Source organism: Spermophilus citellus (assembly GCF_964194105.1).
Source record: "Spermophilus citellus genome assembly, chromosome: 15".
Lineage (NCBI taxonomy): Eukaryota > Metazoa > Chordata > Mammalia > Rodentia > Sciuridae > Spermophilus > Spermophilus citellus.
The window spans coordinates 26,551,747-26,579,431 of record NC_138195.1 but is presented as its reverse complement, the minus strand read 5'-3'; the positions used below and the strand labels follow the sequence as shown (position 1 = coordinate 26,579,431).

The 27,685-nt window shown below is 40.8% G+C and overlaps 1 protein-coding gene across 3 annotated transcripts in view; it reads left to right on the top strand.

Moving 5' to 3' along the window:
- RNLS (renalase, FAD dependent amine oxidase) overlaps positions 1-27,059 on the top strand; it is a 399,866-nt gene extending 372,807 nt beyond the window's left edge. For 2 of the 3 annotated variants that reach the window (XR_014019012.1, XR_014019013.1), the window contains 2 exons: positions 10,575-11,684; positions 23,774-23,895. Coding sequence is in view for 1 of the 3 variants with exons in the window: in XM_081268279.1 (XP_081124405.1) it covers positions 23,774-23,875 (102 nt within the window). In the remaining 2 variants the exon portion in view is untranslated. Of the gene's footprint in view, positions 1-10,574; positions 11,685-23,773 lie in introns of all 3 variants that reach the window. The other variant, XM_081268279.1, reaches the window with a different exon arrangement.
- Positions 27,060-27,685: the final 626 nt, after the last annotated feature.

The window sequence follows — 27,685 nt, the reverse complement described above, 5'->3', positions numbered from 1 at the left end:
AATCCAACCACCCTTGAAGAGCTCAGGAGCCTGGCTTCCTGACATCTGTCCTCATAGCACTGCAAATCCCATCCCCGCATTCAACACCACATTTTACAATAGTGGATTTCATCTTCTGATTTCCCCCAAGACCCTTTTAGGAAAAGGTCCTCATCTTCTTGCTCATCTTTGAGCATTCACCTGCCATGGCTTGGTACAGAGGAAGCAGCCATGGATATTTTGGGAAGAGGAGAAAATACCAGTTGTTGAGCATAGTGAAAAATAGTAAATCAATTAAAGACACAGACTTGGGGTCCAAGTGGATTTCAAATTCAAACCCTGTTACTTGCTAGCTGGGTGACTTTGGACAAGTTATTCAATTCTATGTATAGAAAGGAGATAATACCTAACGCAAAGGGTTGTGATAGCAATTATGAGATTACTTTTACATAGCATAGGAGTTGGCCCATGACAAATACTCAATTATCTTTACTTTTATTATTATTATACAGTTCATTGCAACTCTCCTGGACTCTGATTGGTAGTTGGCAATGTTTGGGTAATAACTGCCTTGGCCTTCACTGAATGAAATATGCATGAAAATCATGCAGGAATTACTTTCTGCTATCACTAGAAATAGTTGTTAAAAAAAAAAAAAAAAGCAGCGCTGTCCTGGAACTCCACACAGGAGGGAATGAGCTGCCACTGTCTGAGCAAGTCTGACCCTGTTTGGAACATGAAATTTTAATGGGCTCAGGCAGACATTTGAATGGCACTTATCTGTATATACGAGCATAAGGCTTAGGGTTCTGAGGCTTTGAGAGATATATACCAGACCCTGCCCTCCAGGAGATGGCAACTCATCAATCATTATAAAAACAGAAGGTAGAATGTGATCGAGTGCTCTGGCCACAGTGCAGACCCCAGGGTGGACAGAGGGGTGGCTTGCTAATGAGGGGAACGGGCTCTGGGTTGAAATCACTGTGTCACTCTCTACTGGCTGGGTGAAACTGTCTCCTCATAAAAGAGAGAACACACCTGCCCTACAGAATGCTGGTGAGCACTGAATGGGAAGATACTGTGGAAAGCTGACCATAGTGCCTGGCAAGTGCTCAATGACTTTAGTCATCACCACTGAGTTGCTGCTATTATCCAGCTAGTATTATTTTAACTGAATAATAATAATAATGTATTAATACAAGGCACTACTAGTATATTAAAACAAGTCTATGATATACCTCTACATTCCTATAGTTGATAAAATCTTAATCAACATACAGCTAATAGCACAAAAATATTATTTGTGACATGACAAGTGCTTCATGGGCACTCTGGCATTTGAGCTACATCTTGAAGAATGGGGAGCATCAAAGCAATATTATGCTACTAGGTATTCAGGGAAGGAAAAATATTTTTTTTATCTGATGCCTTTCCAAATTTCTGATCAGTTCTAAGTTTTATAGTCTCTGATGTATAGGACCACTTGCAGGAGTTTCTGAGGCTAACAGGTTAAATGAGGATGAGGTCCCAAACCAAAAATTGTCACAGGAATGAGGGAGATGAAGGAATGCATGTTCAGCAGGGTCACTGCCTGATTTCCCCAACCTGAAGTCCCTATGAGAACACAGACAGAGCTGAGCAGAGCACTCAGCCCACTTAGGAATATTTGCTTCACAATTGCTGTATTTATTAGTATTTATGCTGAAAACAAATTCCCCTTTGGGACTCCCATTCCACTCTATTGGCACCTGGTGGATCCTTTAGTATTTAAGTTCCTCTGTCTTCAAAGATCCACATCAGAGTCTTTCCTGAGGCTGAGGACTGAATGTACTTGCACCTGGGAATTTCCCTTGTGGCCAGAAAAACCCAAAGGGGAGAACTTTTCACGCATAAAAGAAATTGTAAAGGAAGAAGATAAGTTGGGGAGATAGGGAAGGGGTGGTGTGGGGTGGGGTTTTGAGGCCTAAAAACCACACATAAAGATTTAAATGAGCTCTCCTCCACTGTCTTCCCCAGCCCCATTGGAAGGCGACACTGTGTGCGCCTGACACTTTGTACATGTGCAGGCATTGAGAAGAGTTGCAATAAATCAGAGCTGAAATTTGTACTGATGTCTCAAAAAGTGTTTCATGAATTTGTAAAATAAATCTGAGGCAATCCTTCTCAAACTTCAGTGTACACAAGAATCACCTGGAGAGCTACTGGAGATTTATATTTCCACCCCCAGAGAGCTTGATTCAGTAAGTCCAGGATGGAGCTCCAAAATCTTTATTTTTAACAAGCAACCCATGTAATTCTGGTGCAAATCGTTTTTGAACTAGTTCAAAGTTTTCTGGTCCAAGGATTAGGAATTGATGGTTTTTTAAAAAATTATTTATATATATTCTGTCTTGTTCTTTTTGAGTTAACTTTTAACTGTTTCCTCCAGTTTTCTCATTCACGATTCCCATCATTTACACAGGTGGATTTTGTTTTCTTTTTTTCCATTTTGAGGGGCTATTTAAGTTTCTAAACACTAAAATGCCTTTTTAGGGGGTAGGAAGGAGTAGGGCAAATGTAGTAGAGACCACTTCATCATGGTCCTTAGGTAGAAAAGCCAGAGAACACCAGAAAGGTTTCCTCTCCGGGACTATCCCACCAACAGTCTACACTGAGGGCTGTCGGCTGAGTTGGATCAACCTGTGAGTTGGCCCTTTCCCGAGAAGTGCAAAGCCCTGTGTTCAGCTTCTGACAGAACACACGCCGTGGCGGATCCCAGGGCACGGAGCACTGTGTGTGATCAGCTGTGTACAAGTGTGAGGTAAATCAGAGGCACACAGGCACCCAGGGAAGAGCCAGATAACACAGGAGCCTGCCCCGATCCTGCCATCCTGGGATTTGCTCTTTCTTGGCTTCCAGTGGAACAACCCAGGCGCCTGTTGTAAAGGAAGGAAACTTGATAACATGGATCACCATGTCCTTTGTGCCCCTTACATTTGAAGTTGAATAAACCCTGCTTGTGGATGAGGAGGCAGAGGACACAGGAAGGATCCTGGGTCTTAAGACTGGAAGGACCCAGTTTTCTCAGGAGTCTTGCTATGAAATGCAATGTGTGTGTGTGTGTGTGTGTGTGTAGGGGGTGGGGGATGTCAAAATACAGACTGTGAACTTAGTGGCAGCGATAAATATCTTCACGAAAACATTTTCTTATCTGGTAAATTCTCAAAGCTGCTAATGATGACTAAGTAACTCTGAATCCTGTTCCTTTCACATTTCTGGGTTTCAGTTTATTTGAAATAAAGATTTTGGAGTTGCTCATTTCTATGACAGAATGAATGTTCTGTCCAAGCTATACCTGAGAGGCTTCTTAGTATCAGCTATGACAATCTTCAGAAGCCGAAAGGTTAGTTATCTATTAATTGCATAACAAACTACCCCCAAACTTAATGGCAACCATTTTGTTACAATTTAGTAGGTCAAGAATTTAGGAAGCTGGGGTGTGGGAACATAGCTCAGTGGGAGAGTACTTGCCTAGCATGCAGAAGGTCCAGAGTTCAATCCTCAATTTGATCCCTGGGGGAAGATAATTAGGAAGCCAGGCACAGTGGTGCACACCTGTAACCTCAGCTATTTGGGAGCCTGAGATAGGAGAATCACAAGTTAGAGGCCAGCCTGAACAACTTGAGGAGACCCTGTCTCAAAATATTTTTTTAAGGAGTGGGATATTGGGGTGGGATAGATCTGAGGATGTGGCTCAGTGGTACAGCACTTGCTTAGCAGGAGCAAGGCTCTGGGTTCCATCCCAAACACACACACACACACACACACACACACACACACACACACACACAAAAGGGTTTAGCTGGGTGATTCATCTCTAAGGCTTTTTGATGTCAGCTATTGCGGCTGGCAGTTCCATTTCTGAGATCCTTCACTCAGCCATCTGATGCTGCAGTCTACCTGTCTGTCTCCCTCTCGCACACAGACGGAGCAGCTCATCACTAAGGTACCTCAGAAGGGTTTGTGCTTCTTGCAGCACAGCAACCTCAAACATAGAGGCTCAGTGCTCCAAGGAGCCAAGGCAGAATCAAACTGCTAGTCCTCTTCCAGCCAGAGCTGGCACAGCCTCACTCTCTCTGTAGTCTATTGATCAGGATGTTACAAACCAGCCCACGGTCAAGGGGAGAAGGAGAACTAAGACCCACTGTCCCACAGAAAGAATATCAGAATATTTCCAGTCATCTTTAATCTGCCACAGTCAGCCTTTTAACAGAAAATAGAAATGTATTTCCAACATGATTAAATCTATCAATATCAGTGATTTTTTTTAAGTGGGTTTTTTTTTTTTTTTTCCTCCATGAAACTCTAAAGATTCAGTCATCTGAAAAGCAACCAAATTTTTGGATATCTAACTTTTTTTTTTCCCACCCCACTGTGGCCTCTGTTCTCCACACTTAAACAAAAAGCTGATTCCTAAGGAAGGTCAGGATATGAAGACACTGTAAATAGAGCAAAAGCTATTTTTAAACAGAAACTGACAACTGGGAAAAGAGAAAAAAAAAACTGACTCATTTTAATGTAATTGATTCTTATCTTTGAAAATGCAGAGTCCTTGCCATTTCAGAAAGAAATGGTACTGGGAGCCCTGAGAAAGTGGTCAGTCACTCCAGCTACAAAGCATTGTCACTGCCGGCCACTTCAGGGGGCCTGGAGATAAGCTCATTGTTCAGTGCTCTGCTTGTGGTATTCAGTGTGACACAGATGCCACCCTTGCAGTCTACACACAAACAGTTCATTGTTGCTCTGAGTGTAGCAAATTCTTTACCATGAATAATCTACTACAACAAATGCTCTCTTTAGTTCCTTCCCTGTTGTTGAGAGTATTTCAGCTCGTAAAGAAATCAGTACTCAATAGGAATTAAACGCTGGAAAGGCTCTTTCAACATTGCTACAGAGAAGAAATGGAAAGGCACGATTTATCCTACAACTACCTCGAAAAGAATGAATGAAAAGATTTAGGCCACAGACACAAAGTGCTACCACAATAAAAAGGTCCTAGGGCACCAGGGGTCTGGAGTCCCCTCATCTAGGTTTGTATCCAAACTTCATCACTTCCCATCACCTGGACCAGTAAGGGAACCTCTTAGATAAGGAAAAGACCACAATTGGAACATCTGGCTCAAAGGACTGTGGCTAAAGGGTTAAATGAGATGATTCTTGCAAAGTGCTTACAGGCAGTAAGCCCGTGAGAGCAGTAAGCTGCTATTGTTGTTACTGTTATCATCTCCTTGTGGACTCACACTGCCCCTCAGATAGGTAAAGAAAACATGATTTCTTAATTTCTCTATTATTGATGTAATATTCCTCAGGAGTCCCATTCCACATGGGGTAGTTGGAAAGATTTTAAGTATGTCAATTAATGGTACCTCAATCCCTTCTGATTTGAATGCATTTCTGTGGGAGACGACTCCATCTTGTTTAGGTCTTCTCTGTTTCCTTCCCTTCCCTCTGCTTCTCCCTAAAGCAGAGTCAGAGTATATAAATGGTACCCCTGTCCCCTCCTCTGGGTCTTGCTTAACTATGCACAGTGAGCTATGCCTTGGCTTGGGCTGCCACTGACCATGCTGATAATCATGGACTCAGCCATCTGCTTGCGGACCTCTGCGGGTGTTTCTGGCCCTCCCAGCACTTCTGAATCCCATCATGGGGCATACTGGAACTTTTTGGAATTTTCTGCTTGCCATGCTCAGGCCCTAAGGAGCTGAGAGCCCTGCCTCACTGTCACCACCCTATCACTGTCACTCCAGCCATGAGCCAAATGTTGAGTGTCTCCAGGGACAGTGGGTTTCTATGAGAGGGAGGGAGGCACAATTTTGCCTCCTGGAGACATTTGGCAATATCCGGAGACATTTTTGTCACAACGTGGGAGGTACTACCAGCCAGAGATACTGTTAAACATCTTATAAAGCACAGGACAACTGAGCCACAACAAAGAATTATCGGGCTCAAAATGTCAATAGAGCTGAGGTTGAGAAAAAAATCTGCCCTAGAGGCTCTTCATACCCCTTCCTCCCAGGCCACCCTGAGGATAGCAGGCCACGAGGCTTGAGATTCTCAGTCCTCCCTAATTGCCCTAGAGGTTCCTCCCACAGCCCGATGCTCCCTCTCCCACAGGAGAAGAGGGCAGGTAAGGACAGGGCCCCTCACCACCCTGCCTTTCCTCTGTCTCTCCTCTCCCCCTCACATTTCACTGGGGACAGAAACACTGGGCTTTTCTAGACTTTCCCATGTGACAGAGATTTCCCCAGCATCACTTTCTCCTCCTTTGGAAGGTGTCCCTTGCCTTGGGGACTTATCTAGGGCCAAAATGAGGCCCTAGGTAAAATGGAGAGAGAGAGAGAGAGAGAGAGAGGTTGACAGCACTGAGGAAAGATAAAATGAGAGATATTTCAAAAATACCTTTTGTACTTTTATTAATATTAATAAATATTATATAACCAGCTACTTTCCTTATGCCAGGCATAAGACTTGATAAAATATGCATTGAATGGAACTACTTACACTATAAAGAATTTATTACTACAAAAAAATGTATTTTCCAGGTGGCCTTCCCTCTAATACTCGTGGGATGCTCCCCATAATTCTAACCTGACTGGAAGCCCCCCAGTTCCTAGGCCACACTCTTGCCTCTCTCCAACGCTGAGCCACAGGAGTGCTTTCTCGGCATCTGGCCTCCCACGTGTTGGAGGCTGCCTGATCTCTTTGCCGCAGGCCTGAAAGCTGCCTGAACTGACTGAGGTGGTTCAGAGCCCAGTGCTACCCAAAGAGCGGAGTGATGAGAAGCACAGGCTCTGGGGATGCTGGCTCTGACCTCTGCTGGAGGTGGCACCAGGGGTCAGTAACTTCATCTCCCTGAGCCCCATTTTCCTGAACTGTATAATGGGGATGGTAATTATAAAAACTAGATAGGGTGTGAAGGCAGTGACTAGGGCTGCCTTAACAAAATACCACAGGCTAGGTGGCTTAAGCAACAGAAATTTATTTTCTCATCTTTTTGGAATTTGGAAGGCCAAGACCAAGGTGCCAGTGGGATGGGTTTCTGGTGAGGGCCCACTCCTTGACTTGGAAATGGCCTTCTCACTGTGTCCTCATATGGCCTTTTCTCTCTGCAAACTCTGGGAGCAGAGTTTGCAGAGAAACTCTCCCCTGTCTCCTCCTCCTTTTCAAGGCCACCAATCCCACTGAATTAGGGCCCCATCATTAGGAATTCATTTAACTTTAATTACCTCCTAAAGATCTGATGTCCAAATATAATCCCATTGGAGGCCAGGACTTTAACATGAGTTTTAAGGACAGGACTCATCAGTCTGTAGCATAGACTATGCGATCACTCACATTATGTTTTTGAATCTAGAAAGCACTTAGTAATTATCTCTGGCTATCATAGTTATATATATTGGTGATGTTGTTAGGAGTACAGGACACTATCTATTCAGGATGGTGACATCCACTATGAAAGGAGCTTATTGAGCAGGGACTAGGGAAGGAAGATACTGCGCTGTCATATAATATCAAACCCAAACAGCTGGACCCCAGGAAGTGCCCAAGGAAAGTGCCGGATTTGACTGGAAGGAAGAGGTAGATACTTTCTTAAAGGAACTAGGTTACGTATGCTGAAAGAAAACGACATGCATGGATTTAGTCCACAAACATAATAATAGCTGTCCTATATTTAACACTTACTATGTGCTAAACACTTGATATACACTCTCTTTCCCCCAACTACCCGAATAGATGAGGGAAACTGAGAATCAGAGAAAATCAATGGTCTCACCAAAGTTACACCGTGATTAAGTAGCAGAAACTTGACTTAGTTTCAAGACTACTGGATCCCCAAATCATAGACTTTAGTCTCCTGTATGTTTAGGGTTGTGGACGTGGAGATCAGTCATTAATAATTAGAAAAAATTGCTGGTCTCTAGTAACACGCTGTTCCTGAAGCTGAGGTATAGAATTAGCTCCTGCAGCATTTTGAAGGAACTAGGACCCTGCCTCCAAACATATTGGGCTGAAAATTAATAAATAAATTAAGGAAATGAAGAGTCTAAGGAATTTGCATCAGTTATCTATTACTGCATAACAAGTAGTTGACTCCAAAATTTAGCAGGTTAAAACAGAAGCCATGGGGCTGGGGATGTGGCTCAAGCGGTAGCGCGCTCGCCTGGCATGCGTGCGGCCCGGGTTCGATCCTCAGCACCACATACCAACAAAGATGTTGTGTCCGCCGAGAACTAAAAAATAAATATTAAAAAATTCTCTCTCTCTCTCTCTCTCTCTCTCTCTCTCTCTCTCTCTCCCCTCTCTCACTCTATCTTTAAAAAAAAAAAAAAAAAACAGAAGCCATTTATTCTTTCTTGCAAGTCTCCAGACCTTTTGGTTCATCAAGGCTGGGCTCAGCTCCTTGGCTCTGCCTCAAGCTATAAATCTGGATGCCGTTGGGTCTGGGATCCCTGGTCTTTTGGCCTTCAGGCTACAGGAAGCAGCTACCTGGGGGAGCTTTTCTGATAGAGATGGGAGAAGCAATGCCTCTTTAAGCCTGAGTGCTGGGTTAGTACATGTCACAGCTGCCCACACTCCATTGGCCAAAGTGAGTTTCAGGCGGGTGGGAAATTGACTCTGCCCTTTGTGGGAAGGCTTGCGAAGTCACATGGCAAAGGGCGTGGACAAAGGAACAGCTGAAGAAAGGAGACCCATAGTTCCATCTACACAAGACATTTCTGATTGAGGGGGAGAGCAATTATGTAAGGGGGTGGAATGGGAAGAGAGCATCTATAAAACCCCATTAACTGTCAAAAGATTTGCCACAAAGGGCTTTGCCTATGAATAAAACACCACATTTCCTCATTTCTCTAACTGAGATAATGAAAGACAAACCCTCCCAGCCTCCCACTTTCCTCTTCCTTTTCCTTAAAAAGTCGACAAAATTGTAGGATGCCAAAATATTAGGCAAGCCTGGCTAAAAAGAGAGATCCCTCAAGTCTCAAGTTTCAACCATCTATAAAATTAGCATTTGGCAGATTTCTGTAAGAATCGTGTCCCTCTGCATCTGGGTCTGAGTCCCCGTTTTGTGTTTTATCTACACCTCTATAATCTCCACGCACAGACACGAACCCAGCTGCTGGACCCATTGGAGCAAATGCTCTAAGAAAACCAAAGAGGAAAGCCCCTAGGAACATAAATCAAAACGGCTGGGGCCAGATATTATTGCACAAAGTCAGGATAGGCCTCTAGCCGTGTCACATTACTAGATAGAGCTATATTTACATTTCATTATGTGGGCTCAGTCACCCCAAATGATGGTTGTTTTGAACCAGGGAGATACAGTTCCAGTGGAAGGATGGATTGGTCTGTCTTTTCAATTGAGAGCTCCCTGGTACTGTTTTCTGTTCTGTCATATTCAAACAAGCTCACAAGCTCTACAGTGCCAAATATCACAGTGCCCAAGGAACAAGGAAACTAGCTGATCTCTTTCTTGACGTCCAGGCAGCATCTGGTTACCCTCCTGTTCCCAATTTCTTGTGAACTGTAGGAAAAGTCGTCATGTAGTGCAGTGTGCGGGGCAGTATCCAGGTGCCTTCTTGGTCCAATTTAGAGGGCCTTCCAATCAGCAAGAACCACCGATCTGAGTGCACCTCACACTGTTGCCAGGCAACGGAGGGTAGCCAAGGAAGGAAAAAAAAATGTGTTCTCTGCACAGAAAGCAGTGCTGACTAGCCACTGATGGCTTCAGAGCTCTTGTGGATTTCATTGCACTACAACTGGGGAACTGGGGGTTAAAAGTTTTGGGCTTTACTTATAAAAACATGGACCTAAATCAGATAACTAATTTAGAAGCAATTACAATGCATTTTATTCTATTCTTTTGCCAAAGAGTACCTTATCTGAGCTTGCTTTCCTTTTTACTTTTCCTTTTAAGTCTCAAAAATATCTCCTCCTGAGGCAGGAAAGAGGCACAGACCATGCATATGGGGAAAGGGGGTGATCCTTGCACTGGATGCCCATGTTAAGCTGAAGAGGGAATTTAGGTCCAACACCCACCAGGTCTTAGACTTGCTCAAGTATGCCCGACCAACCTCACATTCTGGTGGGAATTTTTTTTTTTTCTATGAACATATGGAGTATGTTAGTGTTTAGGAGGCTGTTAAGTTAAAAAGAAAAAAAGAAAAGATTCTAAGGTCCAATATTTTTTTATTATACCAAGTCCTAGCTAATTTTTTTTGGGGGGGAGTTGCTTTTTAATACATTATTCCTGGTTATTTAAAAATAAATATATTTTAAAAGGTGAAGACACACTGCTAGCTAAAGCAATGGTTCTCAAACTTTTGGGTGCATTCTTTTGAGAGTTTGCTTATATCTGAACTTCAATACAATAGGCCTGGAGAATAGTCCAGAAATCTTTATCTTTAATCCTTTCCTCCCCCCATACAATGTGGTTTGAGGAACAAGTCTTTGAAAATCACTGGTCTGACCACCTTTGGTTGACTCCTAATGTCACTTGTTTTTTTGGTCTGATAGTACTGGTGAATGACAGTGCACTGCCTATTCTTGTCTTTCAGAAAGCATTTGCTTCTCGCTGGCCACACAGGTTTGTTAAGAGAGAGAGAGGAGAGACAGAAATGGCTTGGATTGGAGACCTGAGCCACTTTATCCTGGAACTCAGACCAACACATTGGAGATTTCTGGACCAGTGCTTCCAGACCAGGAAAGATTTTGCATTCTAAGTTTAACAATGTCTGAAGATATTCAGGACGAAGAGTACTAATAGGACTTCAATAGCTCGGGAAACAAAAGCAAGAATTGACAAATGGTGTTACACCAAATTAAAAGGCTTCAGCACAGCAAAGGACACAATCAACAGATAGAAGAGACAACCTGCAGAAGGGAAGAAAATCTTTGCCAGTTAGTCATCTGACAAGAGAATTAATATCCAGAATGCAGAAGGAGCTCAAGAAAATATACAACAAAAGAACAAGTAATCGAATAAAAAATGGGCTAAAGATCTGAACGAATAATCTCAAGAGAAAAAATACAAATGGTCAATAAATACCAGGGAAAAATGCTCAATATCTTTAGACATCAGGAAAATTCAAATCAAAACTACATTGAGATTCCATCCTCACCCCAGTCAGGATGATTATTTAAAAAAATAATAATAATAAATGCTGGTAAGGATGTGGAGTAAAAGGTACCTTACATTCTGTTGGTGGGAAGGTAAATTAGTATATTCACTATGGAAAACAGTATGCAGTTTCCTCAAAAAAAAAAAAGTTGAAAAGAGAATCACTATAGGATTCAGCTATATCATTCTTGGGCATTTATCTAAAGGAAAGGAAGTCAGCTTACAAAATAAATACCCACATACCCATGTTTGCTATGATACTCTTCACAATAACTAAAATAGGGAATCAGCCTAGGTGCCCATCAACAGATGAACAGATCAAGAAAATGTGGTATATCTACACACACCACATAAAGAATGAATTAGTGTCATTTTCAGGAAAATGGATAGTACTGGAGGACATCGTGTCAAGTGAAATAACCCCGACACAGGAAGATAAATATTACACAATTTCTCTCATACATGGAAACTAAAAAGATGACCTGAAAGCAGAAGAGAGACTATTAGTGAATGGGAAGACAACTTGGTACAAAGGGGAGAAGACAAGGTAAAAAGAAGGATGGATATATTTAAGGCATGATACGTGCATGTGTGGAAATTTCACAGTGGAACCCATTCATTTGTGTAATTAATATGTGTTAATAATAATTAAAAGAAGAGTGCTACTGCATGTGGTAGGTAGAGACAGGGACAGCCATGTATAGAACAGCCTTCCACAAGAAAGAATTCTCCAGCACAAAATGTTAGCCACAATAAGGTTGAGAAATCCTGAGTTAGACCTAGCCACTCTTTGAAGGGAACTTGGAGAGTGTGTGCCTCATCTCTGTGCTCACAAGATACACTGAGACCCAGTGGTGGAGGGCCTAGGACTGCATTCCTAGGTAGGTAGACACAGTTCCACATTTAGCAAGAAGAATAAAGATTAGCCTAGAGGATACTAAGCAATGATAACCAATGCAAAACAAATAGTTTCTAGTAGACACCTGCATGGGTCTACACTATGTAGGTATAGACATACACTACCCTTTTAACACTAAAGAGTTTTAATACTAAAGAAACTGCTATAGTAGATCTGCTATAGTAGATCAGTGCATCTAACTAATGGACTTCAACAAGAATGTATTTTAGCACAAGCTCATTAAGAAGTAGTTAGGAACATGGACAAAAACAGTAGAGTCCTTGTCCTCAAATAGGTTATTCTCTATGAATCCCATAATAGAGAAGGGCTAAAAGACATGGGAAGAAGGATTAGAGAAGCATGTGTAACATTTTTTTTTTGAGTTTGGCCTTTAAAAAGAGGTATGATTTTGACAGCAGGTTATTCAAACATGATTCAAATGCAGAGATTCAAAGGCAAAATGTCCAAGGTGGTGTTGGTGGAGGTGATGGCCCCAGAAGAGTGACTGAGTGACATTGAGATGTGAGGAATGAAAGTAGGGTGGCCCAGTTGGGAAGGCTCTGACTGCTTGGATAATGTGTTTGATCTTTTTTTCTGCAGGAAATTAGAGGCCACCCAGGTCCTAGGTCTCAGGAGGCTCTAACCCCTAGTCTAATCCCTGAGGTCCTGAGCAGTTCCGGGGCAGAGTCTACAAGGCAGGTCAGCACCTACTTGTCCTGGAGCCTGGCTTCACACTTCCCCTCCTCAGCTCCCACTTTGCAGCTGCAGACTTAGCTCTCCAGGCACCCTGTTGAATACTGAGCTGAGTTGACTGAAAAGAGATTTTGGTTGTTTGTAGTTTATACCAAGAGTATAAGGAGAAGAATTTCTGCTTCTCCTATACAAAAACATCCCCACCCTAAACACCATAGAGCCAGGCTCCTGTTTCTCAGTAATCCGACCCAGGTGCACACCTATCATCCACAGAGCCAGTGAAGGAGAGGTTACCAGGTCAGGGAGGGGTGGAGGTAAGTTAGCTACCCATGCTGTCAGGCTGAAATAATGGTGCTAACTTCATGTCAGTAGAGACTAAGTATTGGTTGCTTTTTTTCAACGGGGTACTTCTGTCTAAACTACCCTCCATCTTTAAAATTATCAAGTAATTTCTCAATTAAAAGTATAAATACAAGCTTGGTGCAGTGGCCCATGCCTGTAATCCCAGTGGCTCAGGAGACCAAGGCAGGAGAATCGTAAGTTCAAGGCAAGCCTCAGCAACTTTGAGGCCCTAAGCAACCCAGCGAGATCCTATCTCAAAATAAAATTTTTTTTTTAAAAGAGCTAGGGAAATGTCTCAATTGTTTAACATGCCTGGGTTTAATCTCCAGTACCCCTCTCTTCCAAAAGAATAAAATACAAGAAGCAATTTTCATATAAATATGAAAAAGTATAAGTAGAAGGAAGCACAAAAAGTAACAGATAATCGCTTGCATAAAGAGATCCTTGAAGATCTCCGTGTGGGAAACACAGGGTCCTGGCATGTCCTGGGAAAGAAGATGGAGGGAACCTGGCTCACTTATTGGGAAGGTCCCTTATCCACTTGTGCTAGGTTCCCCGTTGTTACTTATTTCTGTGCTGTGGGCTTAATAAACTCACTCTGTCAATGATCTGGAGGCAAAGGTAGGAAGGAGAGCACACTAGGCTGAGAGTTCCACAGCAGGCTCTGCCAACAGGGGACACAAAGAAAGGTAGAGAATGGACACAGGAGCGAGAATCAAGTCCTCAGGTGGCAGACTGGTACCCAAGAGGGGGCTCTAGTGAGCATGCTCCATCCCTTTCACTTCACACATGAGTGAAGAAACACCCAAGGGCTTACTGGTGCAGCTGGACTCCCTCTCTCTTCTGCTGCTCATTTTGAACATTGACAGTAGTTTAGATGGAGACACTCTGATGACTGAAGTGACAATGAAGATTGTGTGGGCTGCTGTAGTCCAAGGGCACGCCCAGCTGTCTTACTTCTTTGCCCTCCTGTATTTTTTTTTTTTTTGAGAGAGAGAGAGAGAAAGAGAGAGAATTTATATATATATTTAGTTTTCGGTGGACACAACATCTTTGTTGGTATGTGGTGCTGAGGATCAAACCTGGGCTGCACACATGCCAGGCGAGCGCGCTACCGCTTGAGCCACATCCCCAGCCCTGTATTTGGTTTTCTTAAGTTGGGGGAGAGGGGATCGAAAGATCTATCATGCTTTTCTCTTTCTTTCTTTCTTTTTTTCTTTGGGCACTAGGATTGAACCCAGGGGGTGCTTAACCACTGAGCTACATCCCCAGCCCTTTTTATATTTTTTAAAATTTTGAGACAGGGTCTCCCTAAATTGCTTAGGGACTCAGTTGCTGAGGCAGGCCTTGAACTTGCGATCCTCCTGCCTTAGCCTCCCGAGTCTCTGGGATTACAGGCATGTGCCACCACTCCTAGCTTTCATGCTTTTCTTAAGAGCAAAGTACATTTCATCCTATAAAACTCGCTGGGTTAATTCTTGTGATTTAATCAGTCTGCAATACATGCAATTTTATCAACTATCATCTTGTACACCATAAAAACAGACAATTTTAATTTGTCAAACAAAACAAAATTAATTAGAATAAAAGTAAGTTAAAACATGTATAGGGAAATTTTTTTTTTTATATCTCTTTGGGAGCACAGTACAGGATATAATTCTTTAATTTCTCCCAAATGCTCCTACTTGCCATGGCAGGTCGACATGCTGTACAATGTTCATCCAAAGAAGGGAACTGCAGAGTTGCTGGGAGGTAAGAGATGAGCTCCCTTTGAAGGTTGGTGTGGGTGGGAAGAGTAGGGAGCCACCCCACAGCTGCAGAAGCTGCCAAAGTCCCTGGAAAAGGAGCATAAATCCTTCCCCCACACATGTCACTGTCGCTGAGCCAGGCCCGCTGGGTCTAAGATCAGGAGCCCTTAGAGAAAGCTTCTGGCATGGCTCTGTGCCTCCCCTTCCAAGCCCTAAATCAGCCTAGAGCAGGGACAGGTCTGCCATTAGTCCCATGAACTTTTCCTCTGCCCTGGACCAGACCTATCCTGGACCTCAGGGCCAAGAGGGGGGCCGTTCACTATGTAGTGTGGGTGGCTGCACATGATGTGGCAAACATAGCTGACTCATTGCCCCCCAAGAGGAAACCCAGCTCTAAGGGGTGAGCTTTCCAGACCACGAACCATGATCTGAGAAGATGGAAAATAAGCCAGCACAGTTGTACAGGAGCAAAGGCTAGGGAAAGGGTGAACCCAGAAGAGTCTGTGTCCAACCAAGCCAAACCACAAGGTGTTTAGAGGATATAAGAGACACAAATCTTATAATATACAGAAACTAGAAAGATCAGTGTGGAAGAAAGATGAGCTTCGATATTCATTATAGCATGCTTAGAAATTACATTTTATTGTCATGGATGCATGCAACATTTTTTAACAAATGGGAAGGGGGAACACTAAGTTGATCTACCCTCAAGGAAATCTTGCTTCACCTCCCTAATTCACTCGAATCTCTCCTTTTTGTGTTGCATCCTTGAATTGCTTTGCCCATGTTCCACCTGTGTTCCTAACTACACCTAAGTTCTCTGGGTCAGGCCAGAGTATGGGCAAGAAGAATATGGTGGAAGAGTTGAACGTAGCTCAGTCTCAGGCAAGTTGTCATGATCAGACCAGTGGGAGATGGAGAAGTCCAGTTCTGAGAGCCTTGAAGAATAAGGCCATTGCTCTACCTTGGGATGAAAATCTAGGGAGACAAATACACCTTGAGGAGTTAAGCAGGTGTGTACGACAAAGACAGGGAAGATTCCAGAAGTTGAAGAAAGGGAACCAGAGAGGAGGAACCCCAAACAGAGGCTGCTTCCAAACAGAGGCTTACCCCTCTGTCCCTACTCATGGCCACACTTCCTGCCACCATTTAGTGACCCTTGACCCTCAGAAAGAGACACAGCTCCGACTATGATATTTTGAAGGAGGTGAGGGGCACTCAATCAGTATTTTTAACATGCCCACCACCCTTGATTGGGACAGAATAACATTTCTCACATCTTAAGAACAGCATAGACACTGTCACTGTTCATCCCCCAGTCCTTGGCCACCTGTAATGCTCGTCAAAGATTTGTTAAGAGATAAGAATGATTTAAGATCAGCCATTCATTGTTTAATGCCAACATTTTTGTTCCTGTCAGTCACTTTGAAACTGTCATCGAGTTAGCAAGTATTTAATGACAGCCTACTGCACGCTGGGCACAAGGCAAGGCAGTGTGAACGTGGCGGGGTATGAGACCAGGAGCAACTTCCCATCCAGCCTAAGGGTGACTGATTCCTCCCTCGTACCTTCCCTCCCTCTCTTCCTTTTTTCTTTCCATTCTTCCTTCCTTCCTATTTTTCTTGTCTTGGAAGAGTAATTTTCATAGGTTGAAGTCAAACCCCATTACATGTTTTCCATATAGCAAAGTTATTACTAAATCCCTGTAGAGATCCAAATCATTCCTCTTTTTGGTTTCCTCAATCCTTAGATTGAGTAAAAGAATAGAATAAAAGAATGGTAGCACTCACCTGTAATCCCAGGGGCTCAGGAGACTGAGGCAGGAGGATCTCGAGTTCAAAGCCAGCCTCAGCAATTTAGCAATGCCCTAGTAACGTTTTGAGATTCTGTCTCAAAATAAAATACAAAAGGGGCTGGGGATGTGTCTCAGTGGTTAAGTGCCCCTGGGTTCAATCCCCAGTACCCAGTAGATTATTGACACTGCAAAATCACAAAAGGAAAAATTTGAATAATTATAAGATTAATGATCTAGGAAAATAGTATTCAAATGTTAGCCTTTCTTAATAGCTCCTAATCATCTATGAAACATTAAGAAACTGTGTGTACTTTCATATGTCTATTTATCCATAAATACATTCTTTTAGATGGACACATACACACATACCCATGACCCATATACACACAGGTCTCTAGAATGTACAGCAATACCAGCAAAACTTAATATCGTTAGAACTTGATGTGCCCTAAGAAAATCTTAAGAAAACTGAATTGTAGATCATCATTTAGTCATGATCAAACAATCAGTTTAGGAACTAGAACTCACATTTGTCAGCTACCAGGGAAAGAACGTTTCCATGGACATCATTTTAAGACTTCGTTCTAAATTAAAAGTAAAGACTCTTGCAACTACAAAAAGTACTGAGCTTTCAAAGAGCAATTAAAAAGAGACTCCAAAAGCATGAGCATTTTAACTAGCAAAATAAAGGTCAGATGAACAATGAATAAAATATTTTGTTCTTCTTACTTACATTGCTCAGCTGGTGACTGCAGTCATAACTGTCTTTATTGTGCATTTCCTAGAAATTGAATCTGACTTTTTAAAGCACTAAATCATTCCTTTTGTAATAAACTCCAAAAGGCATACAAATTAGTGTTTAGGTTTTATTGTGTAAGATGTCAACCACTGGTTGCATTATCTGGGTGGTTTATATATTGCACTCTTGCAGCTCAAATGCTTTTGGAGATTGATCCAAAGAGAAAGGCCACATAACCACAGTGTCTGTTTGACAATCACCTATAGTATAGCAGTCTGCTTGTAAAGCCTGACATTTAAAAAATAGAGCTGTAATGGAATATATCTGACATGAGAAATAACATATTAACATCTTAGTCAAAAACCCTAGAATTCTGCCATGATAAGAAGGGATGTTTTAAAAGATACCCTGGTTGCTGAACATGGTGGTACACACCTGTAATCCCAGTGGCTCAGGATGCTGAGGCAGGAGGATAGTGAGTTCAAAGTCAGCCTCCACAATTTAGCAAGGCCCTAGGCAACTTAGCAAGACTCTGTCTCTAAATGAAATATTTTTTAAAAGGGTTGGGGATATTGCTCAGTGGTTAAGCACCCTGAGTTCAATTTCCAATACCCATTCTGTCCTCCAAAAGATAACCTGGCTGAACAGTTTATTAAGATGAAAAGAGTATGATCTACTGGGCCTTGAGTAAATTTGAAGTGCATTTTCAAAAACTTTAATAAGATAAACAACTGAGACTTTATTTTCAAATAAAGAACATGGCATGTGTCAAACACACACCAATATTTTAGGGTTGATAATGCAAGAATATGTTTGTTTTTATGTAAATTTAATACTAAAAGTCCATGAATTCTTAATATGCATTATTAATGCAAATGGCCAGACTTATCCATGTGAAAGGGTTGCCTGGGATTTTGCAGTTGAGACCCTGCGTTAAGAGTGAGAAAATGAGAAATCAGCAGAATTTGGAAAAAGAAAGTTACTACTCAGAACTATTCAGATTTCCTCAAGACAAGTGAGTTATCTCAATTCTGCATGTATTATTCTAAATCAGCTAGGCTGTGCTATGCAGGTAATATACCCCTAAATTGCACTGGTTTAACACAGACTTTTTCTCAATCCCACTAGACCACTGCACACAGGTCTTCCAGGGAAGCCCAGGGACTCAATTTACTTACATCTTATACCTACAAAATCTAGAACATACTATTTCACATGGTAACACCAGAAAGAAAGTTAATGGTAGTGCATCAGCTCTTAAATGCTCTTGCCTATTGGCCACCTACCTGTAAGGGAACTGAGAGATGTGGGGAATACATAGACAGTCTATGAGGAGCAAATGTTTGTCCCACCATAGGAACCTAATCTGCCTCCATCAAAATGCATACTAGGAGTCTTGTTAAGGAAGTCAGATCCTAAGCCGACATGCTGAAGATTTGGGCCTACTTTTTCTTCTAGTAATCACAGGGTCTCTGGTCTAGTGCCTAAGTCTTTGAGTTGAGTTTGGTGCCAGGTGAGAGATAGGGATTTAATTTCATTGTGTTGCATGTGGATTTCCAATTTTCCCAGCACCATTTATTGAATAGGCTATCTTTTCTCCAGTGTCTAGTATGAGATAGCTGTGTTTTGATCATATCTGTGTCTTCTATTCTATACCATTGGTCTATGTGTCTGTGTGTCTTCTATTCTATACCATTGGTCCATGTGTCCGTTTTGGTGCCAATACCATATAGTTTTTGTTACTATGGTTCTGTACTATAGTTTAAGGTTTGGTATTGTGATGCCTCCTTTTTCACTCTTCTTGCTAAGGGTTGCTTTGGCTATTCTGAATCTTTTTTTTTTTAATTAATTCCATGATTGCTTTTTCTAATTCTATGAAGAATGTCAATGGGGTTTTAACTGGAATTGCATTAAATCTATATAACACTTTTGGTAGTATGGCCATTTTGACAATAATTAATTCTGCCAATCCAGGAGCATGGGAGGTCTTTCCATCTCTAAAGTCTTCTCCAATTTCTTTCTTTAATGTTCTGTAATTTTCATTGTAAAGGTCTTTTACTTCTTTTGTTAGATTTATTCCCAAGTATTTTATTTATTTATTTATTTTGACAGTACTGTGGCTGGGGTAGTTTTCTTACTTTCTCTGTCAGTAGATTCGTCACTGATATTTAGGAACACATTTGATTTATGGGTGTTGATTTTATAACCTGCTTCTTTGCTGAATTCATTCATGAGGTTTTAGAAGTTTTCTGGTGGAATTTTTTTGCTCTTCTAAACATAGAATCATGTCATTGGCAAATAGTGATAGTTTGAGTTCTTCTTTTCCTATTCATATCCCTTTAATTTTTTTCTCCTGCCTAATTGCTCTGGCTAGAGGTTCAAGGATGATGTTGAATAGAAGTGGTGAAAGAGATCATCCTTGTCTTGTTCCAGTTTTTAGAGGAAATGCTTTCAATTTGTCTGCATTTAGAATGATGTTGACCTTGAACTTAGCATATGATGTTGAGGTATGTTCCTACTATCCCTAGTTTTTCTAGTGTTTTGAACATGAAGAGCTGCTATATTTTGTCAAATGCTTTTTCTGCATCTATTGAGATGATCAAAACATTCACTGGAGAAAAGCTAGCCTATTCAATAAATGGTGCTGGAAAATTGAAAATCCACATGTAACAAAATGGAATTAAACCCCTATCTCTCACCCTGCACAAAAATCAACTCAAAATGGATCAAAAACTTAGGCACTAGACCAAAGACCCTGTGATTACTAGAAGAAAAAATAGGCCCAAATCTTCACCATGTTGGCCTAGGATTTGGATTTCTTAACAAGACCCCTAAAGCACAAGAAATAAAATCAAGAATCAATAAATGGGACAGATTCAAACTAAAAAGCTTCTCATCAACAAAGGAAACAATCAATAGCATGAAGAGAAAGCCTACAGAATGGGAGAAAATCTTTACTACATGCACCTCAGATAGAGTATTAATCTCCAGGATATGTAAAGAACTCAAAAAATTTAACATCAAAAAAAAAAAACAATCAATAAATGGGATAAGGATCTGAACAGATATTTCACAGAAGAAGAAATACAATCGATCAACAAATATATGAAAAAAATGTACAACATCTTTAGCAATTAGAGAAATGCAAATCAAAACTAGTGTAAGATTTCATCTCACTTCAGTCAGAATGGCAATTATCAAGAATACAAAGAACACTAAATGTTGGTGAGGATGTGAGGGAAAAGGTACGCTTATACATTGCTGGTATGAATGCAAATTGGTGCAACTATTATGCAAAGCAGTATGGAGATTACTCAGAAAACTTGGAATGAAACCACCATTTGACCCAGCTATCCCACTTCTCAGTTTATATATCCAAAGGACTTAAAATCAACATATTATAGTGATGCAACTACATCAATGTTTATAGCAGCTCAATTCACAATAGCTAAACTATGGAATTAACCTAGGTACCATTCAACAGATGAATAGATTTAAAAATGTGGGATATATATATAAATATAAATAAATATCTATATTTGATGAAATATTATTCAGCCTTAAAAAAGAATGAAATTATGGCATTTGTTGGTAAATAGATGGAGCTGGAGAATATCTCAAAAAACCAAAAGCCTAATGTTTTCTCTAATATGTAGATGCTAATTCACAATGGTGGGCCAGGGGCTATAGAAGAATAGAGTTACTTGAGATTAGGTAGACAGGAGTGAAGGGAGGGGAAGTGGATAGGAAGGATAGTAGAATGAATCAGACATTATTACCCTATTACATATATAACTATACGACCAGTGGGATTCTACATCATGTATAACCAGAAGAATGAGAAATTATACTCTGTTATATATGATGTATCAAAATGCATTCTACTGTCATGTATAACTAATTAAAACAAACACAAAATTTTTAAAAAGTGCATACTCATCATTCTCCTAGAAGGTTTTCCAGCTTCCCTTTACTATATTAGACTCTGATTGATACCTACATGAATGTTAGGAAGTGATTCATTCATACCCATAACAGGATACTCAGGAGCCTCTTTACTTGCTTTTTAAGAGTCTTAAGAGCCTTCTTAGCAGATATCAGCCTTCCTTGAACTGCAAAGGACAGGGGTCTACTGCCTTAGCTCTCCTCAATTCCTAAGGTAGCCACATGTTTCCTAACCCCAGGAAGATGTTGGTTGGTTATGAGCTCAGAGTGCTCAAACTTTTAAAAAGGGTTTTGTTCTTTTCCATACAGGGTTCGCTTTGTACCATTACTTTGTATTTCAGGACATGGATGTGCTTACGTTAATTTGATGATTCTCTCTAAAAAGAATACATAAACTATGCAATTCTGCATTCATTCTCAACAGCCTCAGTAAAGTAAGGTTGCTGAAGCCCTTACCATTCCCAGAAAAATGGGAGTGGGAATATTTCTGGGCTTCCAATCTCGTTCTTTTTGTTTAAACTTTGCCCAATTTTTTCCCCCATGGAGAAATCTCCATATAATATTTTCCAACGGAGTTAGCCAAGAACATATCCTAAGTGGGAAGCGTTACATGTGTTACCATTTAGCACTGATATATCACTTAAACACGCAGGCAATTGCAATGTGCTTTACCCAGCAGTGTGAACTCATGCATATGGTGCTTGGATGGGTGTCTTGGGTTCCCTTCCAGCTCCCAAGCACATTCACGTTATGACCTTGATTAAGTTACTCGACATTTTTCGGCTGGGTTTCCACAAACAGGCAAGGGATGACAGAGATGACGTGTAAAATGTATATTCTTTGAGGAAGGGTATGGTGTGACTGAATTGAATAGTGGGGTGTGAGTACTTGGCTATGCATTTCTATGATATGTGGCACTTATAAGAGATGTTAACTTCATCCCAAAGACTTAAAAAAATGGTACAAGCAGATTGCATTCTGATTATTCTGCTAAGATACACAAAATAAGAGTGGTCTTCTAACAGCTTCTTCCATCGTCCCCAGCTCCAGAATTCCTTACTTAATGTCCTAATTTCTGTATTCATGTATTAGAAAGTGGTGGGCTTGTCTCAAGCCTGCTTAAACTCTCTCTGCGTTGAGTGTGCTAATCAAGCTGGAAAATGTCCTCATTTCATTTTAACAGCAGATTTAATTTTATTTATTTACTTTCCTTATCTCTTTTGGTTTTCCCTCATAATCTCTGGACTGGTTTCATTAGAAATGCACAGTTGAGCAACACTTTCCAGGAAAGAAGGGAACCTGCTTCCTGGAAATGTTAACAGACCCTTGGTGAGAAAAGACATCTCCTTTAAAAGTAATTAGTAAAATCAAGACCAGGGAATGCTTTTGGCAATGTTTCTCAATGTGCTTGGTAAGGTTTTAAAAGGGTGTTGATTAAAATTGTATTGGTTTTTATAGGTCTGTGATGCAGATTTAATACCGTTTTATCTCCCTTGTTAAGCTTAAAACTGCCATTTTTATTTTCTCTAACTCCTCATCATATAACAGATCCTGAAACACCTAGGATAACCCTGACACCAAACTACACAGTTGATTCTGGGCTTTGTCAAAGAACGTGTCCATTGAATAAAGAAAACAATGCTCAATTGGCACTGGGTCCTTATGTTACAAAATTAACCACATGAGATGTGAAAGGCAAGTTGCAATCACATTGTGGAAGATTCTGAAGCTCATGATGGAGAGTTTGGAAGGTATTAAGGAGAAGATGGAGCTCTGTTAAAAACTCGACTGTGTTTGACAAGATAAAACTGCTACTCTGAAGAACAGTCTGGAAAAGAAATATGAAAAAAAAATAAAAGAAAGAAAGAAAGACCAGTTAAGGGAGCAATATTTAAAATGAAACGAAAGCTAGTCAGTAGAGTGAGAATAAAGAGAAAGCAATAAACCAAGAAATAGTTCAAGGGTAAAATTAGCAGCTCTGTGACCAGCGGGGTGAGTTGGTAGGAACTGAACAGTGAAATGCCAGAGATGGTGAATTAATGAAGCTGTGTTGTGCAGATGGCAAAAGGCAAAACCAATACTTCCAGATCCCTCCCTCCTCCATTGCTGTTTTTCGTGGTACACCTAGTCTGTGTTTGCTGAATCATTTACAATCTGTCTGTGTTGTTTACCGTGTAACCTTGGTCTCGGTGACTGTATTTCTGAGCAGGGGATGCTAACTAAAAGGTAGATTTTTAACTTTAATTTTATTTATTTTTACAAAAGAGGTTCTTTTTAAAAAAAATATCTTTAGCTATAGATGAACACAATACCTTTATTTTGTTTATTTAGTTTTTTTTTTATGTGGTGCTGGGAATCGAACCCAGAGACAAAAGAGGTTTTTATATAGTTACCCTTATCTCAATTGACCTAAGGCAGGGCACCTATGTACAAAAAGATATGGAGTTACTGAAGACACTCTCTTTCTTCTCCACAGGTGCTGAGCATTGATACCTTGGTGGCCAAAAAACTACCTGAACACTTAAGACCCAGAGTGCCTTGGGACTGCAGAGAGATACCTCCCAGGGCAGATTTATAGCTGCAATCAAGAGTTCCAGAGGATAGAGCTTTAAAGATAAACTTGGATACCACTAGATTAGCTTGGCATGACATTCATAAATAATAACTTTACAGTTTACTCTCAGCTGCATGCAGCGTCTGAGCAATCTTCCTGGACTGCTGCACAGTTGACCTATTTATTTACTCCCCCACACGTACCATGGGCCATCCTACCAGTGGAATGAGGCCATAGACATAATAGTAATTCTTATAAATGTATAGGAAAACTTGGTAACTGAATTTTGAGTATTTGGTCATTTGGCAGGGGGAAAGGGGGAAAGGAAGGGTGGGGGGAGAAGAGGAGGAGGGAAGAGGAGGAGCTGTTTCTGTCCTCCAGCATGATTATACAAATCAAACAAACTAAAAAAGAGACACACACTGACTATTCCATTCTATTATCTCTCCAGCAAAGATCCCCACGAGATACTGGAGAGATTAGAAAATATAACCTAAGCCCAAAGAGTTAAAGGACTGTTCAAGACAATAATTGTCTGTGGGAGTTATAGCAAGTGAGGGACCAAGGCTTGGGTAGTAGAATGTGGTGTCATCAAGGAGCTGGAACTTGAATAAGGCCTTCAAGAAAACATAGGTTTTTAGTGGGTAAAGGAGACAGGATATTTGGGAAATAAGACACATGAGCTCAAGCAAAAGAGCATCTGTGTTAACCAAGCAGAACATCTTACTCAAACTGGATCCAGATAGGGAATCTATTAGCTCATGTCATTAAAAAATTCAGGATTCTGTCTTTAAGGAGTTAAACATCACTACCAGAATGTGTTTCCCCCCCCCCCTCTCTCTCTCTCTCTCTCTCTCTCTCTCTTTCTCTCTCCATCTCTTAGTTCTTTTTTCCCCTCTGTCTTTGCTCTATGTTCAGGAAGGCACTCAACATGTTCCAGGAAAATGGCCACCAGTGGCTACATCCTGTCTTCTCAGCTGCCCCAGGAGAGCAATGGAAAATACCACTTCTCTCCAGTGGATCCATTAAAAGTCTCAGGACTGCCACTGAGTGAACAATGTTAGAATACCTATCCTTCTCTGAACCGATCACTTGATCAGGAGGATAAAATATAATGATGGGTCAAGCCAGGGGTGCATGGATCCAGGAAAGGGGGTCAGACATAACTGGTTATTGTTGCACATTGCTGCAAAGGCAAAACAAGAGTTGTCCACGCTAGCATTACCTCACTTGGATGTTCTATAAACCAGTTTTATGATGAACAAATAATAACCTAATAGAAAAATGCAAAAATATGATAGGAGGAAGTAAGTACAAGAATAAGATCAGTAGTAATTAAAATGGTATATATTTTTGTCACAAAACATTTTTAACAAGTCAGTCCAACTGAGTCATAGTTTTCTAAATGTCTATGAAGTGACGTGAAAGTGAAGAGGAAGACTTCATCTATTTGATAAGTTAATTCTATTAGAGCAAATTTACGTATCTGCTAACATGAATGTATGGTTAAGTAAAGAAGAGCCTCTCATTTCCTTTATTAATGCATTAATTTGTGTAGTAAGTGCCTTCTACATGCAAGGCATTCTAGCTACTATGTCTTGTATCCAGAAGGAAAGATGGATTTGGCCCCCTACATCTGAATAATATCACTCTGGAGTGACAACTAATAGGCATCTCCTTCATTGAACCCCAAATCTGGGTCAAGCTTGTGAGCTAGGTCATACATACACTGCAAGGTGAATATTATTGTTACTGCTTATAGAGGAGATTCAAAGAGTTTCTTTAAAAATGCTCTTAAGTCACACAACTAGTAAGTGACAGTAAAGCAGGAGTCAAAGCCAGCATGTCCAACTCTAGATCTGTGTTCTAATCACTACCTGGGCTGCCTTTCCACAACTGAACTTGCTGATATGGCTTCCAAGGTCATTAACCTGAGTCCCAACTTACAAAAAAAGAAAAGAAAAAAAGATTCACCGTTGATGAAGTTACTTGTCAGGAATGAGTTTCTGGTTTGCCAAAAGTAATAGTTGTTCAAAAAAATAGTTGTTTAAAACCCCTCTCTCTCTCTCTTTCACACACACACACACACACACACATACACACACACACACACACACACACATACACACACACCACTGTATACTACTTATATATGATTCTGTTTTTTTTGTAAATTCAGTGTGATGTTACATTCCCTAGACTTTCAATAGTTAAAGGAATGCTAGAATGTGTTCTTTTATCAAGTGAATAACTTCTTAATGTGAATACTTTCTATATTACTTATAATTCATTATTTCAGATACAAAAATAGGCAAGTTATCCCGAAGTCTGACCCCTATGTATTTTGAATTTTAAAAAATGTGATCAGTGTTGTAGCGCCGGAAAAGAATAAACAGTCAAAATGCTAAATATGTTATCTGAAACTAATGTTGTTTTGAACTTTAAGCCATCCTAAACATGAAACAGCAGAGCTGGCTCAGAGCTGGGAACAGAGGTAAGGTATAACCCATTACCTGGGGTAATACTTTTTTCTAATCCTTCATTCACATTAGCTGTCTCCCAATCAACAATTCTGAGTTCTGATGTGGTTGAATGTATTTGTGCACAGTGACCCTTGAGTCTCATAAAAGAGGCAGTTAGCTTTTGACCAGCTCTGACTAATGTATGTGGAGAGATCCCCATAAAATAAACATACTTCAAGTTGTTTGCCCAGTAATGGATATTTGGCCTACCCCCATCCTTCCCTAATGCCAGTACAAGTGGTGTTTGAAGAGCAAAGCAAATTCCATTTCAGTCCCAAAGCTGGATCTGATGCACTTTGGCTAATGTTCCAAACTTTAAGAAGCAGTTCCACCATAGAGATCTTCTCAAGCAGCTCTTGGGTTGGCCATTATTCTACTAATGCAGCAATTATTTTCATCTACAGAGAAAATACAAAGGCTGCTGCGGCCAGCTGAGAAGAAGAAAGAGTTAAACTGTACACAATATGGAAACCAAATAGCTAGAACCAGTAGCTGAAAGAAAGGGAAAATAAAGCCTTCCTATATCCCTTTGTCCCACTCCCAATCAGGAAATGATGCTCTGTGTATTTGACAATGTTCTACACGTTAAAAGCCTGAACATTCCATGTACCAGTGACCCATAGTACCTCAAATGAATTTATCCTAAAGAAATAATCAAACAGATGCATCCAAACTTAGCTATGTTGATTGTAGCCTTACTTAATTAGTGAAAAATAAAAAATGACCTAGATAATCAACTATAGGTATATTCATTTTCTATTACCATTAAACACATTACCACTGACTTAGTGGCTGAAAAGAACAGAAATGTATCAGAGGTCAGAGGTTCAGTGGGCTTGTCTAATTTCTCTGCTTTGAGTCTTCACCAAGCTAAAACCAAGGTACTGGCAGGGTTGCATTCTCTTCTGTGGGCTGTAGAGACAACAGGTCTTTGCGTACTTTCAGTAATGGGACTGAGGACCCCATTTGCTGGCTGAGGACCACTGCCAGCTGAGAACTGTTGCCAGCTTCTAGATCTCCCACATTTCCTGGCTCATAGCTCCTATCCTCCATTTTCAAAGCCTGCAGCAATGAATGACCCAGTCCTTGCTACATCACATCATCTCTGACCTGTGCTTCTGCCTCCCTTTCCCCACTGATACATCCATGTGATTTTGAGGGGTTCACCAATAATCCAAGATGCCCTCCTTCTCTGAAGGTCGGTAACACTAATTCCATTTGCAAAATTCTCTTTGTCATGTAATTTAACATATTCACAGATCATGCTGATTCTTGGGAGCCTACAGGATATCAGTTAAATAAAGCACAAAAT